Source organism: Balaenoptera acutorostrata, chromosome 3, assembly GCF_949987535.1.
Source record: "Balaenoptera acutorostrata chromosome 3, mBalAcu1.1, whole genome shotgun sequence".
In the NCBI taxonomy this organism is placed as follows: Eukaryota; Metazoa; Chordata; class Mammalia; order Artiodactyla; family Balaenopteridae; genus Balaenoptera; species Balaenoptera acutorostrata.
The window spans coordinates 68,757,620-68,778,423 of NC_080066.1; the positions used below are offsets into that span (position 1 = coordinate 68,757,620).

Genomic DNA, 20,804 nt, shown 5'->3' on the forward strand with positions numbered 1-20,804 from the left:
TGACCTATCAAATGAAGACCAATTAAAAATCCCCCACAATGTGCCCCCAAATTATTTTTCCACCCTTGTCTCTTAACTATCCCTTCCCCCCGAAAATAACTAGGATTTACCCCTTGGAATTTGACCAAAGGAAAGAAAGTATGAAAAGGATGAAAATGTAGAAGCTTTATCTGGGTCTTTTTCTAACCAAAGAGTGTCCTTCAGCCGCTCTGTACCTGGCGTTTAAGACATGGATGCAATGACTTATAACACTTAAGCTTCATTTGAAAGTGGGAGAAAGAACCATAAGAACCAACACTGCTCTGAGAAATAATGGAAAATGTTATCTCCAGAATCCACTGGGTAATCTGTACATCTGAGATTTACTTAGAGAGAGATGGTTCTCTTCCTTAATGTGGATTTGGATTGTGCTAAATAACGGGAAGAGTGTTATTCATTGTTGGTGTAGGTGTGCATGCATGTACACAGCTGTGTGGTGTCTATGTGCATGTGTGTTTGGCCCAGTCACACCCTCTGGAAGCCCACAGAGAGGGTGCATATCTTCACATCGCCGACCCGGCTGAAGGACACATTTGAAGTTAACCAGACTCAGACCAAAGAAGTGGCTTTCCCAGGCTAACTCAGGAGCAGACGTGAGGCAAACTCCCTCTCCCCAAATACACCAGAGGGAGCTGACCCTTGAAGGGATAGAAACTCAAAACTGGGGTTTCCTCTGTTCTTACACTTTTAACTGCTCACCAGTCCCTGGGCACAGCTTGAATTCCCACTCTCTTGCACAGACCAGGTATGTTTGCTGCTTCCCCTACTTAGAATGCCATTCCTCACTTCCCTTCTGAAAACCTCCTACTTCCAAGGCCAGCTCAGACATTACCTCCTTCCCTGACCCTCCTCTGGCATTTGGTCACACTTCTATTATAACACTTATCACAGTGCCATCTACCATCCAGTGCCAAAAACCAATGAAACCAACGGATTAGGAGCTCAGAATCTGGGATCAGTGAAGACCAGGTTCAGATCCTAGGTCTGCCTTTTACAAATTCTGGGACTTCCCCTCTCTGAGCCTCAAGTTCTTTCTCTGTAAAAGGCAGATAGTAATTATACCACTTCGTAGGATTGTCATGAAGATTAAAGGAAATGATGTGTCCAGTGCAATAAGTGGTCACTGATTATTACTTTACATGTTTGCCTCTGCTCCTAGATTAGGAGCTTCATGGAGAGGCAAGAACCACATCTGGTTTGTCATTCCATCCCCAGCGTGGTGCTCAGTAAAATACTTCTTCAAGGGCTCAGCGTCTGATCTCTTGCCCCTGGTCCATGTGCTGTGGGAATTCCTTTCTCTGCTGCCTGTCTTGGTTTAATGTCATGACTCTGCTTCCCAAGACCCCTCTGTAAGCCCATCTTAACCCTTATGCATTCCGTCCAGACCCCTAACTCTCATAGCTTCTCCCTGCCATCTCAGCCCAGCCAGGGCCAGGATGAAAGTTCTGGACAACCACCTGGACCGTGCTGATGACTAAAGGCAATGATGGAGAAGTGGCATTTAGCCCATATTAAGTGCTCAGTTGAAGGCAGTTATCCTTCATACAGTTGTTGCTGGGATGGTTGTTTCTGATATGGCTCTACAGTCTGGTCCAATGTCAAGGGTTTGCTCATCTAGCTTCATCACAAATGGCCTCTCAACTAGCATATTGTCTGCTACCTCTAGACTTTGAAGAAGATTTGTATTCTCCCATACACTTTCACATACTTTTTCTTCAAAAGGATGTTTCCTTATCCATTCTGCGTGTCTGTTTGTGCTGTGGCCATACTCCTTCCCTTTGATATCTTTACTGCAGATGCTGTACATAGTTGTGGCTTGAGAAATGGAGATCAGAAAATAACTTCCTGGATTTGGTATAGGTCAGATACAGGGCTTGATCTAGTAGAAATCCCAGTCACTGACTCTCTCAACGGGACTGAGATTGGGGCTCAGGCGCAGCGTTTGGAAGAAGGCGGCATGCACCCTCTCCAATGTCTTGGATCGGACTTTCTACTTAAAGTGGAAAGTGCCTGAGGCAAACGTAAGCTACTGGTGTAAACACATTTGTTCAAAGCTAACGTCCTCTACTCTGTTGGCAGAGATGAGACCTGGCAAGACAAACAGAAACCAAGGGATGCCCTGTAAGCCTCTATGTACGTGACAAATGTAGTCACCTCCCCGTCATCCACATTATTGGCCCAGAACATTGACACGTGTCATTCAAACAGCAGATAACAAAAGCAATCCTGTAGCTTTCTTTTCTACATCTTTTTGTCCTTTCTTTTTGGCTTTGGAATTTATTATATCATTTTTTTTGGCAGAAGATGTGCCTTCCCAGTAACTTTAAGTTTACTTAAGTTTATCTTAAAAAAAAGAAAAAAAAAAGAGTTTGCATTTTCTAAGCACAAACCGACAGACAAGGCATAGAGAAGAGGCCATTTCTGTGCGGGAGGTTTGCGGGAGCAGGGAGGAGCCGGGGAGCCAGGGTGTGCCTCAAGGTGGACCCCACACATGTTGACATGGATAGTGGCTGCATTGGAGGCACCTGGGAGCAGAGAAGGTAGAAAGAAATAACCAGAGAATGGGAGAGACAGATACCTAAGGGGGAGGGGGTGGAAAGGGAAGTGTTGGAGAAAAAAATGGATGAAAATGAGGCAGAGGTCCAAGGCAGACAGAAATAGGGGGACCAATCTGTCCCAGGTGGCCAGGGATTGCCCTAGTTTTGACTCTGAAAGTCCAGCAACCCCAGAAACCCCTCAGTCCCAGGAAAACCAGGACAGTTGATTACCCTAGAGGTGAAAACACAGAGAACGGGCAAAAAGAGAGTGGTGCCTTCCAAAATGAAAGCAGATTGGGCTGCCCCAAGTACTTTCTTGGAAGAAGAGTGTGTGAGTCCGAGCTGAACCAGGCCTCTCATCAGTGCCCAGGAGCTGCTGGGTTCCTTGGAAGGGGATGGCATCTCCCCTACCTTTCCTTCCTAGAGAAGCCAGGACACCCCCAGAGGAGGGTGTTCAGACTGAGAGCATGAGAGTCAGAGGACCTGCCCACAGGACTCCCTGGGCTAACATTGCACGTGCACTCCTGGCCTGAAATACCTGCTTCCCCCATCCAGCTGTGATGCTATGATGAATTCTGAATATGCTGCCAGAACACCTGGATTCTAATCCCAGTTCTGTCATGTGTGTGCTGTGGGATCTTGGGTGACTCCCTTGCTGGTTTGAGCTTAGATTTCTAAAGCGGACTTAGTAACTACGAATTTTGTCTGGTCAGTATACTTTGTCATCCCCTTTTTTCTTTTTCCTTTAGGGAACTCCTCTCCTATAATATGTGGTCTTGGTGGGGCTGTCAGTCATAATGCCCTTCTCTTCCCAACTTCTCATGGTTGGGCGTGTGCCCCAGATGGGGCCAATTATAATACCATAGTCTCTAGACACTGATTGGTTCAGCGGTGGGCATGAACCAAAACCCTGAACTTTTCTGCTGGATCTAGTGCGGAAGGCTGTCTCTCTCCCTTTAGAATCTACAAAGTATAAGTTTGGGTCTGCTGGCTACATCTTTCTAGTAGACAGAGAAATCCTGTATGCTGCAGGAAAGGAGAGCAGAGTGAAGCAAAACTAAGAGAAGACAGAGAGAAAAAGACAAGTGTCTCATTTGGGACTCTTGATCCAGCCATACCTGCAGCAATCACCTTTGTACTTCCTATTTACATGAACTTGTACATTCCCTTTTCTGCTTCAGTCAGTTTGTGTAGAGTTTCTGTTACTTGCAACTGAAAGAATCTTCACCAATATAATCTCTTTATCTATAAAAATGAATATAATTCCTTGCAGGACCCATCTGACCCTCTTTATTATTATTATTGTTGTTACTATTTTATTATTATTAAGTGAGATCACAGGTGTGAAAGAGATTTCAAAATTAGTAAAATATCATATACAGCCCTCATGCATTGCTGGTGGGAATGTAAAAGGGTGCAGCCACTGTGGAAATAGTTTGGCAGTTCCTCAAATGATTAAACATAGAGTTACCATATGACCCAGAAATTCTACTCCTAGGTATATGCCCAAGAGAATTGAAAACATATGATCACAGGGAACTATACTTGACATCTTGTAATAATCTGTAAGGGAAAATAATCTGAAAAAGAATAGATATATCTATATCTGTATCTGTGTCTGTATCTACATAGATGTGGATATAGCTGAATCACTTTGCTGTACACCTGAAACTAACACAACATTGTAAACCAACCATACTTCAATTTAAAAAAAAGAAAACATATGTCACACAAAAAGTGATACACAAATGTTCATAGCAGCATCATTCGTAATAGCCAAAAAGTGGAAACAACCAAATATCCATCACCTGATGAGTGGATAAACAAAATGTGATAGAGCCATACAGTGGAATGTTATTTGGCAATAAAAAGGAATGAAATACTGATATGCAACAATATGGATGAACCTTGGAAACATTATGCTAAGTGATAGAAGCCGGACACAAAAGGCCACATATTGTATGATTCCATTTACATGAACTGTCCGGAATAGACAAATCCATCCAGACAGAAAGTAGATGAGTGGTTGCCAGGGGCTTGAGTGAAGGAATGGAGAGTGGCTACTAATGATTAGTTTCTTTTTAGGGTGATGAAAATGTTCTGAAATTAGTAGTAATAGTGGCACAACCTTGGGAATATCCTAAAAAATGCTGAATTGCATGGTGAGTTATGGTACATAAATTACATCTCAACCAAAAAATAAATAAATAGGCTATGTACATATAAAGGATGATTTTTATTATTATTATTCAACTCAAATCCCAGCTTCCATAAAGCCCTTCGTCCAATTCTTTGAACTTCTCCAGACTGAATCTGGATTTTGCATTTGTTCCTCACACACTGCTGCCTTGTGTTATTTAAATAATATTCAATAATCATTAAATAATAAATGATTTAAATGATTAAATAACAATGATTATGTCAATAAATACGAGGTTATATCTTTTTTGATTCATTATTGTAGAAAATTAATTTCTTTTTAAAAAATTTTACATTGAAGTATAGTTGAGTAACAATGTTGTGTTAGTTTCAGGTGTACATCAAAGTGATTGTTATACATATACATGTATCTATTCTTTTTCAAGCTCTTTCCCCATTTAGGTTATTACAAAATATTGAGCAGAGTTTCCTGTGCTATACAGCAGGTCCTTGTTGGGACGAGGTTTTGTCTTATCTTCTCAGCTTCTCTTGTGTGACTTGCAGAGCACAGGGGCACGGTAGGCACTTAAGTTTGTGTTGAAAGAATAAGTGAGAGCACACTTCTCCCCCTCCCCACCTTCCCGGATTATCCAAAGGCACCCATCATGTACTGAGGAGCCCCATGCCCCTGATGAGTACAATGTGAGTTAATGAATGGCAGAATTGCTACCTGAAGACCAGCAGCAGCACACCCACTGCAGAGAGCCCCTTTAGCAAGCAGCAAGCAGTCTCAGAGTGAGGTCCTCAGCCCACCTCCACAGCAGAGTGACCACAGTGCCCGTCAGGACTCCCTGATCTCAGAGAAAATTCTTTGCAAGTCTTCCAGGCAATTCCCGTGCACCTGGAATTTGAGAACACTAGGGAAAGTGTGAATTTGTGTGAGGCAGCGAAGTGGTTTGCAGCCTGCTGGATAGCTGTTATCAGGATGCTCTAAGTTCAAAGCATCCTGACTCAAACTGGCTTAACCAATAAAGGGGACTCATTGGTCACATAACTGGAAAGTCCTTGGGGGAGTGGACTGAGGGGGTGGCTTGATTCAGGGGACCAACAAGACCCTCCTGGGCTTGGTTTCTCCATTCTGTCATCCAGCATCTGCCTCATCCGAAGGCCAGATCTTCCTTCCCCACCCAGACCCCTATCAACTTCCAGACATATGTGATTCTTTGTCCCAGCCAGGGAAGGGACGTGGGGGTAGGAGAGGAGACAGTTTGTTAGTTAATTCTAGTGGCTGTTTTAGAAGAGGAAGAATGCTTATTTCCCAGAAAAACTTCTTCCTTGGTCATGTTGCCCTTTCTTAAACTATGGCCCGGGGATGGCAATACAGTGATTCATTTCAGCCTAAACCACATGCCTCCCCCAACACACCTGCAAGCACACACACACACACACACACACACACACACACACACACACACCCCAGAGATAGAATCAGCTTCCTCCAAAGACTGTGGCTGAATGGGAGAGGTGAAGATACCAGAATAAAAACCAGGGTAGCTAGCAAGAGGACAGCGATGTCGGGGAGCCAGGCACAATGCCCACTACTATTCCTGCGTGAACCTGGACCTTCTCAAAACCCAGGCCCCTCCTCTGGGAAACCTTCCAATCCCTCACCCACTCTGTGCACCCACACACCACCTGCCCTCATCCACCTATCCATCCACCCACTTACTATGTTCCTGGGGTGTTGGGGGCTAAGTGCTCATTGTGAACCAGAGATTTCTACCCCAGTGGTGTTTTCAATCTGGGCAAGGAGAGAAAAGTTAATCAAATGATTACACTAGTTAATGTCTAGTTTCTCTGGTAAGTACAAGGAAAAAAATGAGAGTTGGCGGGGAGAGAATGAGCATGTGTCTGGGGACCTGACCTGCTGAGGATGCGGGGCTGGGGAGGGGGTCTTGAGGGAAGGTTTTCCTGAGAAAGTGATGTGGGACTTCTGCTCTAGTTTTCACCACACTGGCCATCCTACCCTCTGCCTCAGCTGTCTCCCTTGCTAGAAAGGCCAGCCTCCACACCCATGGGTTGTGGTCCAGGGCCTGATTTAAAGCTTATGCAACAAATGTGCATTGAATTTAATTGTCAGTGGTTAGAAGCGCTGGGAAGGAAGGTGGCTAGGTTCCAAAGAAGAGCTTCACTGTTATGGTAACAGTGGGCACAGGGTCCTCCTGGATGCTTTGGAATGCCTCAGGGGTGTGGGGTGGACAGCGAGCGTAGAGGTGGAAGGGGGATCTGCATTTATTCCAGGGCCAGGAGAAGCACTGTGGCCTTTACATTCCAAGCCCCAGGGTACAGGAGAGCAGGGGGTTGTCTCAGAATGGAAGCTGGACGGACATCCACTCCTCTTGGCCAAGGGAGACCCGAGTCATGGCCCGTGTCCCTGAGTCACCTTAGGTAGCCCTCTGAGCTCTCGGAAGCTCCTTCCTCTGGGACATGAGAATAGAAGCCACTCTTCCTGAACAGACTCTGAATTTGGTGGTGGTGGTGGTGTGGAGGGAGGCGCTGCACTGGTGAGGTGGTTCTCTGGAATTTTCTCCTAAGGCAGAGGTGGGGTGGAGGCAGAAGGAGCGATCCGGAGAGGCGTCGAGGCCGCAGCCCGCCGCCTGCCCAGGTGGCAGAGGGGCCGCGACTGGCCCGCAGCCAGAGCCCAGCGGTGTCCGGGCGCCCCTCCCCGCCGCTCGAGCCCTCCCACTTCCTCTGAAGCAGCCGCGGCTGTCAGGGAGCCGGGCGCCGCGCGCAGTGCAGGCTCGGGGCGCCGCGCAGAGGAAGCTGTCGCTCTGGCTGGCCGCCCCCCGCCGCCGCTCCGCACCGCGCCCCGCCACCGCCGCGCCGCGGACCATGGACCTGCCCAGGGGCCTCCTGGTGGCCTGGGCCCTCAGCCTGTGGCCAGGTACGTGCCCCCTTATACCCCCTCCCCACCCCCCGCCTCTGGGAGCCCCTCCCTGACCCGCCGAGGCCTGGGATACAGCTGCCAGGAGCCGGTCGCGGTGCGCACCCAGGGTCCGACCTCGGCGGCTCTAGGGTACGTGGGTCCCCCGGGAACTGGCTGCAGTCGAGCGACTCCGCCAAGTTCCGCGCTAGAGGGAGGCGCGCGGAGGCGGCCAGAGGCCGGGACTTTGGTGTCTTTGGGAAGAGTTGAAGAGGCTCGAGTTGAAAAGCGCCGAGGGCTGGTGGCCCCGCCGGCGCCCTGCTTACCTCCAAGCGCCCCGCCGAGCTTCCCGCGCCGCCGCGGGGGTCACTCGCGGTCCTGGGAGCGCCGAGGGCGCGCGTCCTGGGCGAGGGAAGGGGTCAGGGCGCGCGGAGAAAGCATCCCTAAGAGTGGAGAGCCTGCTGCGGCGGTCCCGGGGAGGGGCGGGTGCTGGGGGAGAGCCGGGAGCCAAGAGCCGCCCAGGGTCCCTCGGGCCGGAACGGAGCGCAGCCTTGGGGCGGTCGGCGCCCAGGCTCTGGCGAGCCGTCGCGGGCCTAGCCGAAGGCTGCGGAGAGCAGCTCGGCAGTCCAGGGCTCCCGAAAACATTACCTGACCCTCGAGGTAGGGACGGGCCATCGCCCCACAGCCTGCGCTCAGAATTGTGCGCTCATTCAATAATGCGGGGGATTCCGCCATCGCCGAGACGTGCGCCGCCGCCTAATGCACTCCAGGTGTCGCGGCGCGGCGCGGCGCGGCGCGGCGCGGATCCCGGGCCGGCGGGGCGCGCGACCCGGAGCGAGAGGCCAGCCCTGGGCTATCCTCACTGGGGCACCCGGCCCGGGAGTCCCCACACCCCGAGTCCCGGCGCGACCCGCCACTTGGTGGCGGCGGCCAGAGGCGCTGTTCTACGGATCGGGAAAGCTTGCGGGACCCCTCCTTGGCGTGGCCGAGTGCTCTGGCGGGGACCAGCACCTCGGAAACTGGCCGAAGGGCCTAGCCTCCCCTTCTGCGTGGGCTCCGGGTCTGGGCTGGGGCCAGTAGTAGGAGTCAGATGCGGTGGCAGGGGGAGAGGCTCCCTCAAAGAGCACAGGTGGAGATCCCCCAGCCCAAGCAAGCTCACCCAGTCCCGGGGTACTACGAGAAACAAGTGCACCCAGCGTCGGTCTATAGTGGAGCTTCTGGGAGGGCCTGTAGTTGAAGGGGGCTGTGCTGGTGGGGTTCAGTTCAGATTGTAGAGTCACAACTGAAAACAAACATTGATGCTTTAAGTGGGGGAGGAGAGAGCGTTGGGGACAGCGGGGGAAGAGCTGCGACCAGGCCTGCATATACCTAGAAACTGGCTGCCGGAGAAGGTGGTGAAGCCCTCTCTAGGTTATTTAGGTAAGAGAGGGAACTCTAGGAACTGTCTTCAAATCACTAGGAGACCCAGCCATAGAAAAAGGGAATGCACTCCTGTGTGACCCCAGATATGTGGCCCCACCAGAACTTGAGTTGAAGTGGCTGCTTTAGGGGCTAGAGACAGTCCAGACCTCAGGAAGCTAGGGGCAAAAGCTTTGAAATCAAACCTGGCTTCCCGTTCTGGCTCTGCTGCCCACTAGCCATACCGCCTTAGGCGTGTTATGCAATCTCTCCAACAGGTATCCTCCTCTGTGAACGCAGATAGATATTCTGAGACCATAAAGTTGTCGGCATGATTAAGTCAGGCTGGCCCTGTAAGAAAAGTTCTTAACACAGGGCTTGGTGCACAGTAGGGCTGAATCAGTGGTTGATAATGATAAAGCAGGGACGGAGGGGGGTAAGGAAGTGCGGTGAAGGACAGGGACAGGATTTGTGACTCAGAACTCCCTTCATAAGGAGAAAACCACTCCTGAGTTATGTCTGGTCAGTCTGAGTTCTTGAAATATGGGATTCATTAAACATATCAATCAGTGTTGGAACAGCATCTGCCTGCAAGGAACTGGGGGTGGGGCCCAAGCATGTATGCAGTCAGGGCCCTGCCTATAGCTGAGAATAAGGTGAGACCAGGGAAAGCTAAATAGAAGCACTGGGGAGTGAATGGCACAGAGAAGCTAAGGGCTGCAGTTCGAACAGAAGTTCAGTTCTGCGTGAATAAGGCTTCCTGCAGGAGGAGATAGCATTTGGACTGGGCCTTAAAGGAGTGTGTAGAGTGTGGATAGACCTTAAAGTGGGACTGTTTGTACATTAGAGTGTTATTTCCTGGAACTACAGTAGTTAAAGAACAAAAAGATGAATATTTGAAAACCACAAAGATGACTCTGGTCAGTAGTGACTCTGAAGATTAGAAGGGTCACAGAGGTCATTGGGTCCATTCCCCCAGCTCCAGAGCAGGACTGATGTTGATCTCTCATCTGTGCATCACATGGATTCAATGTGAGGATTATCAGGAAGCTTGCCTACTGTTGATGGCACAGTTTGGCTGGTCAGGGACTTGTCACAGGCCAAGTTGGCGGGGGAGTCCTCATTAAGGCCATTATGAGTTCAGAGCCTTGATCTTTCCAGAGCTTCTGCTGCAGGCTGGGAAGGGTGATGAGATGGGCAAAACTATCAAGAAAGCCAGAAAAAAAGTAGATAGGTCCAAAGACTTTTATAGCTGACGTTCAGAGAGAACAGACCCATTGATCAGAACTTGCCTATTGTAATGCATCTGACGATTAGGAAAAAGAATATATATATGTATAACTGAGTCACTTTGCTGTACAGCAGAAATTAAACACAACATTGTAAATCAACTATACTTCAATAAAATTTTTAAAAATAAAATAAAATAAAAGTGAAATCCTCCCAGTTTGGAAGCAGAAAAAAAACAAAACAAAACTCAGTCTTTACTGAGCACTTGTTACCTGACAGCTGACATAAAGACACATAGGGAGATCAGACAGAGTGTGGGGGTGAAGGCCCTGGGGTTTCACTGCCTGGGATGGGTCTGGCCTCTGCTAATTGGGACTCTGTTTCCTTGGCAAGTTACTAACCAGCTCTGTGCCTCAGTTTTCTCATCTGCAAAATGGGGATGATAACAATAGAACTTAAAGAGTATCCAAAGATTTATGATGTATATAAAGTACTTGGAAAGTTGCAGACACATATTGAGCATTTAGGAGTTTGTCTTTCTTCTCCATCATCATCATCATCATTGCTCATTACTGGCCATTGAGTAAGGGATCTAAGGATGCAGAGATGTAACCTTCATACTCAGATCCATAAGATAAGTCTAGAGGAAGTGCTGGGGTACTGGAGGCTCAGAGGAAACATACATGCCAGGGTCCTAAATAAACCTAAACTTTCCTAATCCCTTTTCCCAAAGGCCTGGCCCAAAGTCTTGGTCATAATGGGAACTCAGGGGTTTTTGTTTTTGTTTTTGTTTTTGCCATTGAGGCTGTCTTGAAGTCAATATGATCCTGGCATGAGTGTTTTGTGTCATTGGAGAGGAGAAGAACCATACCACTCCCTTATGTGTCCTTGTGGGTGGGGGTCTTATTCAGCAGAAAAACCTTGTATGGAAAAAGCACAGTACTGGGCACCACAGGTGTGCAAAGACTAAAAAGATCCAAGTCCTGCTCTCCAGCTTGGGAAGAGCAGGGAAGGAGATAAAGTTTGTCACTTTGCCTCCCCAGTGCCCACCCTGCTTGTCAGCCAAGCCTCTCAGCCACCGTCAGCCAAGGAGCTTCTGGACCCTTCCACAGGCAGACCCTGGGGGCCCTAACGAGATGAAAGTGGAATATGACCCTCTTTCTTCTTATTCACCATGCCCCTATCTCTACCCTGCAGTGGATCCCCCAGAGATGGGATGTCTATCTCCTCACCATCCTCATTGTTCCCAGCCCACCCACAGGGCCGTGGGTCCTTGAGAAACTCAGACAGCAGCTCACCTTCATTTTGCCCTCTGTGAACCTCTTTGTCTCCCCTCCTGCAGTGGCAGCTTCCTCCAGCAGCAGGGCTTCCCTTCCATCCTCTCCCGTCATTGCTTAGGACAGAACTATGGTCTTAGCTGGCCTAGCTTGGCTCTTGCTGTATAGAAGGGAGTTTGGAGAATTAAAAAGCCCTCTTTTCTCTCCTTAATGCCTGGCTTTGGAGATTCTTGTCTCACTATAGGCTTCCAGATCTTACTTACATTGTTCTATTGCAGTTGCAAAGAGAAAGGATCCATCACAATCCTCCCCAGGTAGTGACAGCCTCTGGCTGACTCAGGGAGGGTCAGCTACAAAACAAGCTTTAAACATGCACTGACACATTCCAAAAACGGTGTCTCAGCTGGCCCTCATAGCTTAATGCCCCTATCCCAACACCACCGAACCGTGGGCTACCCTCAGGAATTCATAGCCATTTGAAACTATTTTCCCAAAACAATTATGAGCTCCAAAGTCACCCATATGCCCTCAGTGTGGAGTGCTTGCTCTAGGGAGCTGTGGTCCAGGAAGGAGGGTCCCCATCCCCCAACATGTAAATCCTGAGTGTACCAATTCTTAGTTGAAAGTCCAGAAGGTTACCAGCCAGGGGAGAAGGGGAGGAGACTGGAGTTGGTCATCTCGTAAGCCAAAAATAAATAAGCTCCCCAAAAATTCCATGAAGGGTTTTCATACTCTGTACTTATGACCTTCACGAGATGAATAAAATTCCTCCTGAAGGAAGAAGTCAGTGTGGTCAAACATGCCCCCATCTCCACCCCCACCGCCTCTATCCTAAACTTCTTCCACCTTCGAGCTTACTGAGCTGGAGTAATGATCGTTATGTGTGTGGTCTTGGGGCCCAACTGGATTCAAATCCTTTCTGCTTGGGTGACCCTGGATAAGTCCCTCTGGGCCTCATTTCCTCATCTGTAAAATGGGTAGAATAACGACTTCACAGGCTGATGTGTGCTTTAGATGATCTCTACGTGGTTCATTCATATCAAGTGTTTGGAACAGCATCTGGCACCCAGTAAGCCCTCAGCAAACAATAGCAGTTCATTGATCACCCTTCCCATCATTCACTTGATTCATACCAGGCACTGCGTCAAGCATTTTCTCACATCTCAGCTAGGCCTCACTATGGAAGTCACTACAGCAATCACCAGGTTACATGTGAGAAGTTAAATGGTTCATCCACGGTCATGCTGACTGAGTAAGAGGCGATGTTTGGTGTTTGCCCTTAATCCATGCATAATGTCTCTTCAGGAGGGCACAGAAAGATGAATAAGATGCCCTTGCTGGAAGATACTGTCTTCAGGGAAAATGAGATCTGTACGCAAATGGCCGTCCTTACAGGGGCACTGGTCCAGGAAAAGCAGCTCTCTCCTTCAGACTCAGCTAGACAGCGATTTCCCACTCAAGATGCTGGCTTGGTGAGAAGTGGTCCTCATGCCCTGCCTTTTAATACGGGAGCCTCTCTCCCTCGCTTGCCTCCCTGCTCAGGGCTGAGTGGGACTCTACCATCTGCCCCCAAGTCCCAACATTCTGGGCCACTCTGACTGCCTCTCCAACCCTCCTCAGGGTCTAGGCTGGGCATTGCTCTCCTCCCTTCCCCGCCTCTGCTTCCCCTAATCAAAACCTGCTCTGAGCTCCAGGCCTAATGAGTTAATTCATGCCGCACAGCACTAATGAGTGATGACAGCTTCATGTGTCCTTCAAAGTGATTTGCATTTTAACTGGGCTGTGCCTTGAGCCAAAGGATCAAGGGGCTAATGATGGAATTTCAGGTACCAGGACCTGAAATAGGTGAGACCAAAAAGTTGAGGCAAGGGACCTGCCTGGCCTGGTCCAGCCCCTTACCCCACTACTCCATCGCCGATCAGATGGGTTCTACCTGGGCCCTTGTGGATGATGGGCGGCCTCATCCTGTAACATAGAAGAAGCCAGTCTGTGGCCTGGGTGATGCTGCTCTAAAGTGGGCAGAGGTTTTTCCACGTGGCATGTGGGGTGAGTTAGGCAAGTTGCTATAGCAATGTGCTCCAGGATTCCAAACAGGATGACACAGAGAAGGGGCTCCTGCCTCCGTAGCTGGGGCTGACAGCTTTCTTCCCCCAGCAGTATCACCCAGCTGGGCCAGGCTACAGGAATCCTGGCCCTGCAGATATCCAGGACCTGCTTCTTTGCAGACTGGGCCTCAAGAAGGCCATGGAAAAATCATGAAACGAATAAGTGGGTGCAGCTCCCAACAGTCTGCAAAGAGCACTCCCGTGTATTTGTTCTGTCAGTCAGAATAGGCCAGGTGAGGTCAGAGGTCTTGTCGAGGCTGGTGTGTCCATTAGATAGAGGGGGAAACTGAGGCTTTTCAAAGTTAAATGATTTTCTGTGATTTCCCCAAGATCACATAGGAATTCAGGGACAGATCTTCTGGCCAAAGATGAGATTAGAGACCTAGTTTGTTACATTCGTCAGAGAAACTTAAGGAGCAAGCAGTGCTTCGGCCAAAGGAATGAAGTTCTAATGGTAGATATTCTACATCTGTGGCAGGCAGGTAGGACAAGATCATTGAAATCATTCTCTGTAGACCACTGGGGGTGTCTGCAGTCTCCACCATCTGTCCTTTCTGTCTTGCCCATCCCCAGGCCCTCAGACTACTGCTTTCTCCTACTGCCAGGAAGAAGACCACAAAGCGATGTCCGTCTCCTCTCCTTCTACTGGAATTGCTCTTTTCCTGGAGCTCATAGCCTCTCATATTTGGTGACTGGTGGCAACCATAAAGTCCCATAAATAGTATGTAGACAGAGCTCTTCTCTGAGTTTATTCCCACCACTTACCACATATGCAGGATCAGCTACATAACCTGTGGGGCCCAGTGTGAAATGAAAATACAGGGCTCCTTGTTTAAAGACTATTAAGAATTTCAAGGTGGCCACGGCAGAGCATTAAACCAAGCGGGGGCCCTTCTGAGTGTGGGGCTGAGCAACTGCTCACAGAGTTCTCCCTGCAGGCTTGTGATTTGGCAAGGAAGGCACCAGGATCCCTCTTGACACATGAAGAAACTGTGTGGCTTGTCCATTTGGCCAGTATGTACTGAGCACCCACTAAACCCCAGGCATCTCCACGTTCTGGAAATTCCAAATCAGATAAGGCCCAGCCTCTGTGAGGGCAGGAAGGCACAGATCACACATAGGCTGCAGGGCCCGTGCAAAGTGCTGGTGTCCGTAGATGCAGGGGTGCCCATAGAGCAGTTCTGAAGGCACACAGCCAGGGCTGTGGAATGATTTTTAAGCCATGGAATTCAGAAGATGCTTCTGTCTCCAGTTACTGCCTCAAGACCCCTTTGAGAGCCTTTGGGGGGGACCTTCAAGCATTTGATGCTGAGCTCTGGACTAGCCCTCTTGACGAAAGCAAGAAGCCAAAGCTTGAAATGCTGGCCTTGCCACAGCCACGGGTATTGGTGCTGCTGTGGTCCTGCTGGGCTGATCCTTCTAAATAAGGGGTCACTTCTTGGGTTTTTTACCTGCCCACTTCAGCCTCCCCTCTTGGTCTGCAGACGATCAGCAAGTCCAGTGGTCCTCATTCATGGGTGAACAAGAGAATGACGGTGTAAAACAAAACTTTTCACCAACCCCACCAGAAAACACCAGCACTCTCCATGATGGAGCCTGGCATTGGCATATTTTTTTTTTTAATTGAGGATCTTGAATCAGATGCGTATGTTTTGATTGATTGATTGATTGATTGATTTTGGCTGTGTTGGGTCTTCGTTTCTGTGCGAGGGCTTTCTCCAGTTGTGGCAAGCGGGGGCCACTCTTCATCGCGATGCGCGGGCCTCTCACCGTCGCGGCCTCTCTCGTTGCGGAGCACAGGCTCCAGACGCGCAGGCTCAGCAGTTGTGGCTCACGGGCCCAGCCGCTCTGCGGCATGTGGGATCTTCCCAGGCCAGGGCTCGAACCCGTGTCCCCTGCATTAGCAGGCAGATTCTCAACCACTGCGCCACCTGGGAAGCCCCTGGCATTGGCATTTTTAAAAGCTCCCCAGTAATTCTAATGGGCAGCCAAGGCTGAGACTCACCGGTGTCATCTAAACCCAATCCCCAATCAAGCAGAAGAGAAAACACTGTCCAGGGAAGGAAAATGACTTTCTCAGGGTCACAAACAGTCAGTGGTGAAACCAAGATGTAACCAGTTGTCCTGCTTCCCAGTTTTCCAGCCCACCTCTCCAGCCTGCAGTTTCACAGGATTCATAGCCAGGCCGGGCTGGAGACACAGCGTGGAATCAGAGTTTGCGAGGCTGAGGCACAAGGGGGAATTTGAGATGGGAGTTGGTATTTGGAGGGTTATTCATTTAGTGACCCTGTCTGTGTCCCCCACAAGGCCATAAGCTATTGATCCTGTGTGGCCCCAAGCGGGCCAGAGGAAAGCCAAAGAGGGGCTATGGGGACACCAATTTGGCAGAGGATCCTGGTCAGAACTGCTCACAGACAGATGACTGGCACGGTAGGAGGTGTCCAGCAGGGGTTAAACAGAGCCCATTAGGGTCATTCCAACCCTGCGATTCTGGGCCCCACTGAAGCTGTTGTGAGTGTTCAGGTGAAGGAAGCACCTGACTCAGGATGGGGACTGTCAAAGAGCAGCCCAGGTGGGGTGGGGAAGAGATGCTCCATCAGGAAAAAGGGGAGAGGCTTGCCTGGGGGAGGCAGAGCAGGAAGCCCCCCGGGACCAGCCTGAGGCCCACACTCAGTCATCCTCCTCCCCCCTGCCCCCATCCACCCAGACCTTCCTCAACAGCAGACAAAGTGAGGCTAAAACACAAACTGAGTGTGTAGTCACTTCCCCTGCTTACAACCCTCAGTGGCTCCCTATTGCCTTAGGTTGAGTCCAGCCTCTTTAATAGAGCTCACCAGACCCTGAATAGCCTGCACTCAGGACTCCCCTCTAGCAGCGCCACGTGCATGGGCACGTCTACACCCCTATGGCAGCTCCACTAAACTGAGCTTCTTAGTTTCTCAAACACACCAGCTCTCTCTGTCCTTCACTCACATTGTTCCCTATATCCCATTCGACCCCCTCCTTTCTCCTGGCTGTCTCCCACTTATTCTTCAGGTCTTCCTCCTGAAAGCCTCACCTGACTCAGTCAGACCTTGGATCAGTTACTTTTGTGATCTCAAGATGCCTATACTTCCTACAGTGTTACACCCCATACACAACACAGTATTATATTAGCCTGAACAGCTTTGCCCACTGGACTGGAGCAGGGACCACATCTCCTGTCAGTCTCTGTATTGCCAGCTCTCCCACAGTGCCAGACATAGTACTTACTGCTCAAATAGTATGTGTTGAATGAATGTAAGAACTAAGTCAACAGAAAGATATTTAAGGGCAAGATAGATGTCTTATGTTTCTTTGCAGATGCACCCCCAAGAGGTCCCAACACAGTGGCCTGTATTAGGTGCTGTGCTAGGCGCTCTGAGGGCTAAAAGTTAAGAGATAAGTCCTGTCCTTCAAAGAGTTTATGGTCTAATAGGAGAGAGATCTTTGGATAAATAACTAATACAGGGAGGAAGTAATAAAAGCTGTAAGAGAGCTACAGATAAAAGACTCTGGAATTTGAGAGGTGAAAAAGAGATGATTTGTAACTGCAAGAAGAGCAGAGAATATATCTGGGGAACAGCCTGATGTTTGGTTGGCAGGATGCTAGAGTATGTGCAGAACTGCAAGAATGGAACATGGGCTGAGGCCACCGAGAGAGGACCGAATGCCAACTAAGGCATTTGGATATAGCAGATGGGAGCCACTGAAGGTTTTTGAGGGAGGGTAGAGCATGTTCTAATCTATGTTTTGAGAAGCTCCTTGCGGGGGGTGGGGGGATATGGGTGTAGGTTGAATGTGACAGGACAACAGCTAGAAGCAAGTGGATTGCTAAGATGGCTACTGCAGCAACCCAGGCAGGAGGATGCCAGAGCCTGATGTAAAGGTGGTGAGAGGAGAGAGGAAGAGGGAACCTGTGAGGGGCAGAATGGAACATCCTTGGTCACCAGGGAAGGAAAAGGAGAGAATATGGGGGCAGGGGGGGTTAAGGACCAGGAAGTTGAGTGGATCCTGGACTTGTCGACTTTGCGGGGCTCTTGGGCAGGTGGAAATGTTGGCTGGGAGCTTGGAAGCGAGTCTGACTTGGAATGTTTTGACTGGGAGCCTGTCACGTATACATGCTTAGTGGCACGCGGGCCTGAGAGAGAGGGAGCTCCCGTGGCATGGGCCCTCCTGTCCCTTTATCCCCTTTCCAGGCCCAGAAGCAGTGATTCATGCCCCAAACTTAAAGAGATCCCAGATTCTGATTTTAAAAGCCTTTCAGAGCAGAAGAAACCAACAAGAAGGCCAGGCCAGACCACAAGCCAAACATCAGCTGTGGAATGTGCTTGCTGCTGACGGTGAGGCCAGCCAGGGGCAGACATGCTGGCAGGCTCGGCAAGAGGCCCCTCCGGTTGTCCGGAATATGTCAAAATGGTCACCGAGATGGTCCCTGCTCTCTCCTCTCTCTTCCGTGTGCATCTCTGCATTTGAGCACATCTTAAAACTAGCCCCTCCCCCCACCCCCAGTCTGTAAGTTGCACTGGTCCCCATGATCCTTGGTGTGAAAGCTCTGGTCTGCCCTCCGTCTTCCCACCTCTGCTCAGCCCGGAGGACTAGGACCAGGAGACAGGCAGGGGTCTGGGGGCTGCTCTGTGGGTGCCCAGAAAGGCTCCCATGGCTTGTGGCAACGGCCAACCAACTGGTCTCCCTGCATCCGCCCTGTCCCTTGAGCTCCTGCACCCAGTAGCCAGTGGGATGCTGCTTGAATGTGGATGGGATCATGTCCTATCCCTCTGCCACGAACCCTCCGGGGCGCCCCTTCTTCTCTGGGTGAGAGGCTTGTGTGATCTGACTCCCCTGCCTTTTCGACCTCATCCTCTACTCCTCCCCCACTTGCGGCTTCTGCTCCACCCACACAGTTTCCGGAATGTTCTTCAAACATACCTGGCGCCTTGGGCTTCGCACTTGCTATTCCTTCTGCCTGGGATGCTCTTCACCAAAGAGCCTCTCTCGCTTCCTTCAGGTCTTCACTCCAACACCCGCCTCTCGTGGAGGCCTTTCCTGCACCCCTAACTAAAATGTCAGCCTCCCCTGCATGCACTCCCTTATATAAACCCCCGTGCCTGCTTTAGTCCCGCTGGGGTATTTCTCACTAGCGAGCATTATTACCGATTTTCTTTATTCACCTTCTTTATTGTCTGTCTCCTCCAACGGAGTGTCATCATGAGAGCAAGAATTTCTATATGTTGTTTTACGTGTATATCCCAGGGTCCGGAGCAGTGCCCAGCCAGAGGAGGCAAGTAATAAGTAGTTGTGGAATGAATGAATGAATCAATGAAAACCTCCCCCCAGCCTGCAGCAGCCTGAAATCCCATTAGTTAATCCCCTTTGAGATAAGTATCACCTTTTCCCCAGTCACCTTTCTTAGCACACCAGTCCCCTAGGCGTTCAGTCCTGACACTTCACAGGCCATTGGTTAGTAAAGCCTTTCTTTCCAGACAAGAAGAGTGTGGTGGTAGTTGCTGGTGGGCTGCTGAGGCGGAGGAGGGGATCTTGAAGGGAGAAGGGCCTTGAAAGGGGCAAAGGGTTCAGAGCAGGCAGCCCAGGCCGGCCCAGCTGGCCCCATGCTGTTCAGTGTTATTTACTGTGACTCAGAGAGGACACAAGGAGACATGGGACAGTCCTTGTTTTTACACAGTGAAAACCTAGGTATGTAATGGACTTCCCAGGGAACAGCGGGGTGGAGCAGAAGTTTAAAATGCCTCGTTTCCCACAGAAGGGTAGTGATTCAGACATCCTCCATGGACCACAGAATGTGGATGTGTCCTCCGGTACCCCAGAAGGAGCTGGGAGTGCCCAGAGAAGATGGCAGGGGCTGAACAGTAGACCCCAATAGTGGACCAGGTTATGGTCCAATCCCTGGGAACCACCAGACCAGATTCTGCCCTGGTGACTGGAGAGATGACAATAAACCCATTGTACAGGTGGGGAGACTGAGTCTGAGCCCAGCGAGGTTCATATTTGGGGCATGTAACCACTGACTTGGGGTTTGAATACCGGCCCTGGCACTTATTAAGTGTGTGACCTTCGGCAGGTCACATCCTCTCTTTAGAATGTATAATGGAAATTATAAAGCCTACCTTGTAGGATTAGTATGAATAAATAGAAATAATACTGATTACCAAACAACATGTCTGGCAGGGATGAGGTGCTCAATAAATGTGTACTACTTGCCAACAGTCATCGGGGGCTTCCATGAATCAGGCTTTGTTCTTTTTTTTTTTTTTTTAATATATTTATTTATTTATTTATTTTTGGCTGCGTTGGGTCTTCGTTGCTGTGCGCGGGCTTTCTCTAGTTGCAGTGAGTGGGCTTCTCATTGCAGTGGCTTCTCTTTGTTGCGGAGCACAGGCTCTAGGTGCGCGGGCTTCAGTAGTTGTGGCACGTGGGCTCAGTAATTGTGGCTCACGGGCTCTAGAGCACAGGGGCAGTAGTTGTGGCACACGGACTTAGTTGTTCCGCGGCGTGTGGGATCTTCCTGGGCTGGAAACCGTGTCCCCTGCATTGGCAGGCGGATTCTTAACCACTGCACCACCAGGGAAGCCCCAGACTTTGTTCTGAGCACTTGTCTTCTCAATAATCCTGAAAGAGGGGTGCTGTTATCTCCCCCATTTTAGAGATGAGGAAACTGATGCATGTTGTTAAGTAACTTACCCAAGATCACCAGGGTCATCAAGTCACAGCCTAGGATGGGAACCCAAGGGGTCTGACTCCAGAAACTGAAATTCCCAGAGGTCATGTGACTTGACCGAGGTCTTGCAGCTGCCGATAAAAATGAGATCCAGACTCCAAATCCAGGTTTGATCATCTCCAAAGCCCACCTTCTTTCCTGCTTTTCCTGTACTGCTCACACGGCTCTGGCCATATCTGTGTAACATCTGGAGTACTTTCACTTAATAATTTTCATTCAACTGACTTTAAATCAACTCAGTCTTTTCACTTACCTTCATCGTAAGCAATAATTGCTGTGAAACCTAAGTTTTGATTTGCTTGTAATTTTTTAATATCCATTAAACATGAGTTGTCAAGTTTTAATGTTCACCCTTGTCCCACGTAAACTCTTCTCACCCACTATGCCCTAGGAGACACTAGG

At 49.6% G+C, this 20,804-nt stretch overlaps 1 protein-coding gene across 2 annotated transcripts in view; it reads left to right on the forward strand.

The window, feature by feature from the left end:
- The first annotated feature begins 7,299 nt into the window (after positions 1–7,299).
- ITGA11 (integrin subunit alpha 11) overlaps positions 7,300–20,804 on the forward strand; it is a 128,541-nt gene continuing 115,036 nt past the window's right edge. The window contains exon 1 of one of the 2 annotated variants that reach the window (XM_057543338.1): positions 7,300–7,659. In XM_057543338.1, the coding sequence (XP_057399321.1) occupies positions 7,608–7,659 (52 nt within the window). In that variant the 5' untranslated portion in view covers positions 7,300–7,607. The remainder of the gene's footprint in view (positions 7,660–20,804) is intronic. The other variant, XM_057543337.1, reaches the window with a different exon arrangement.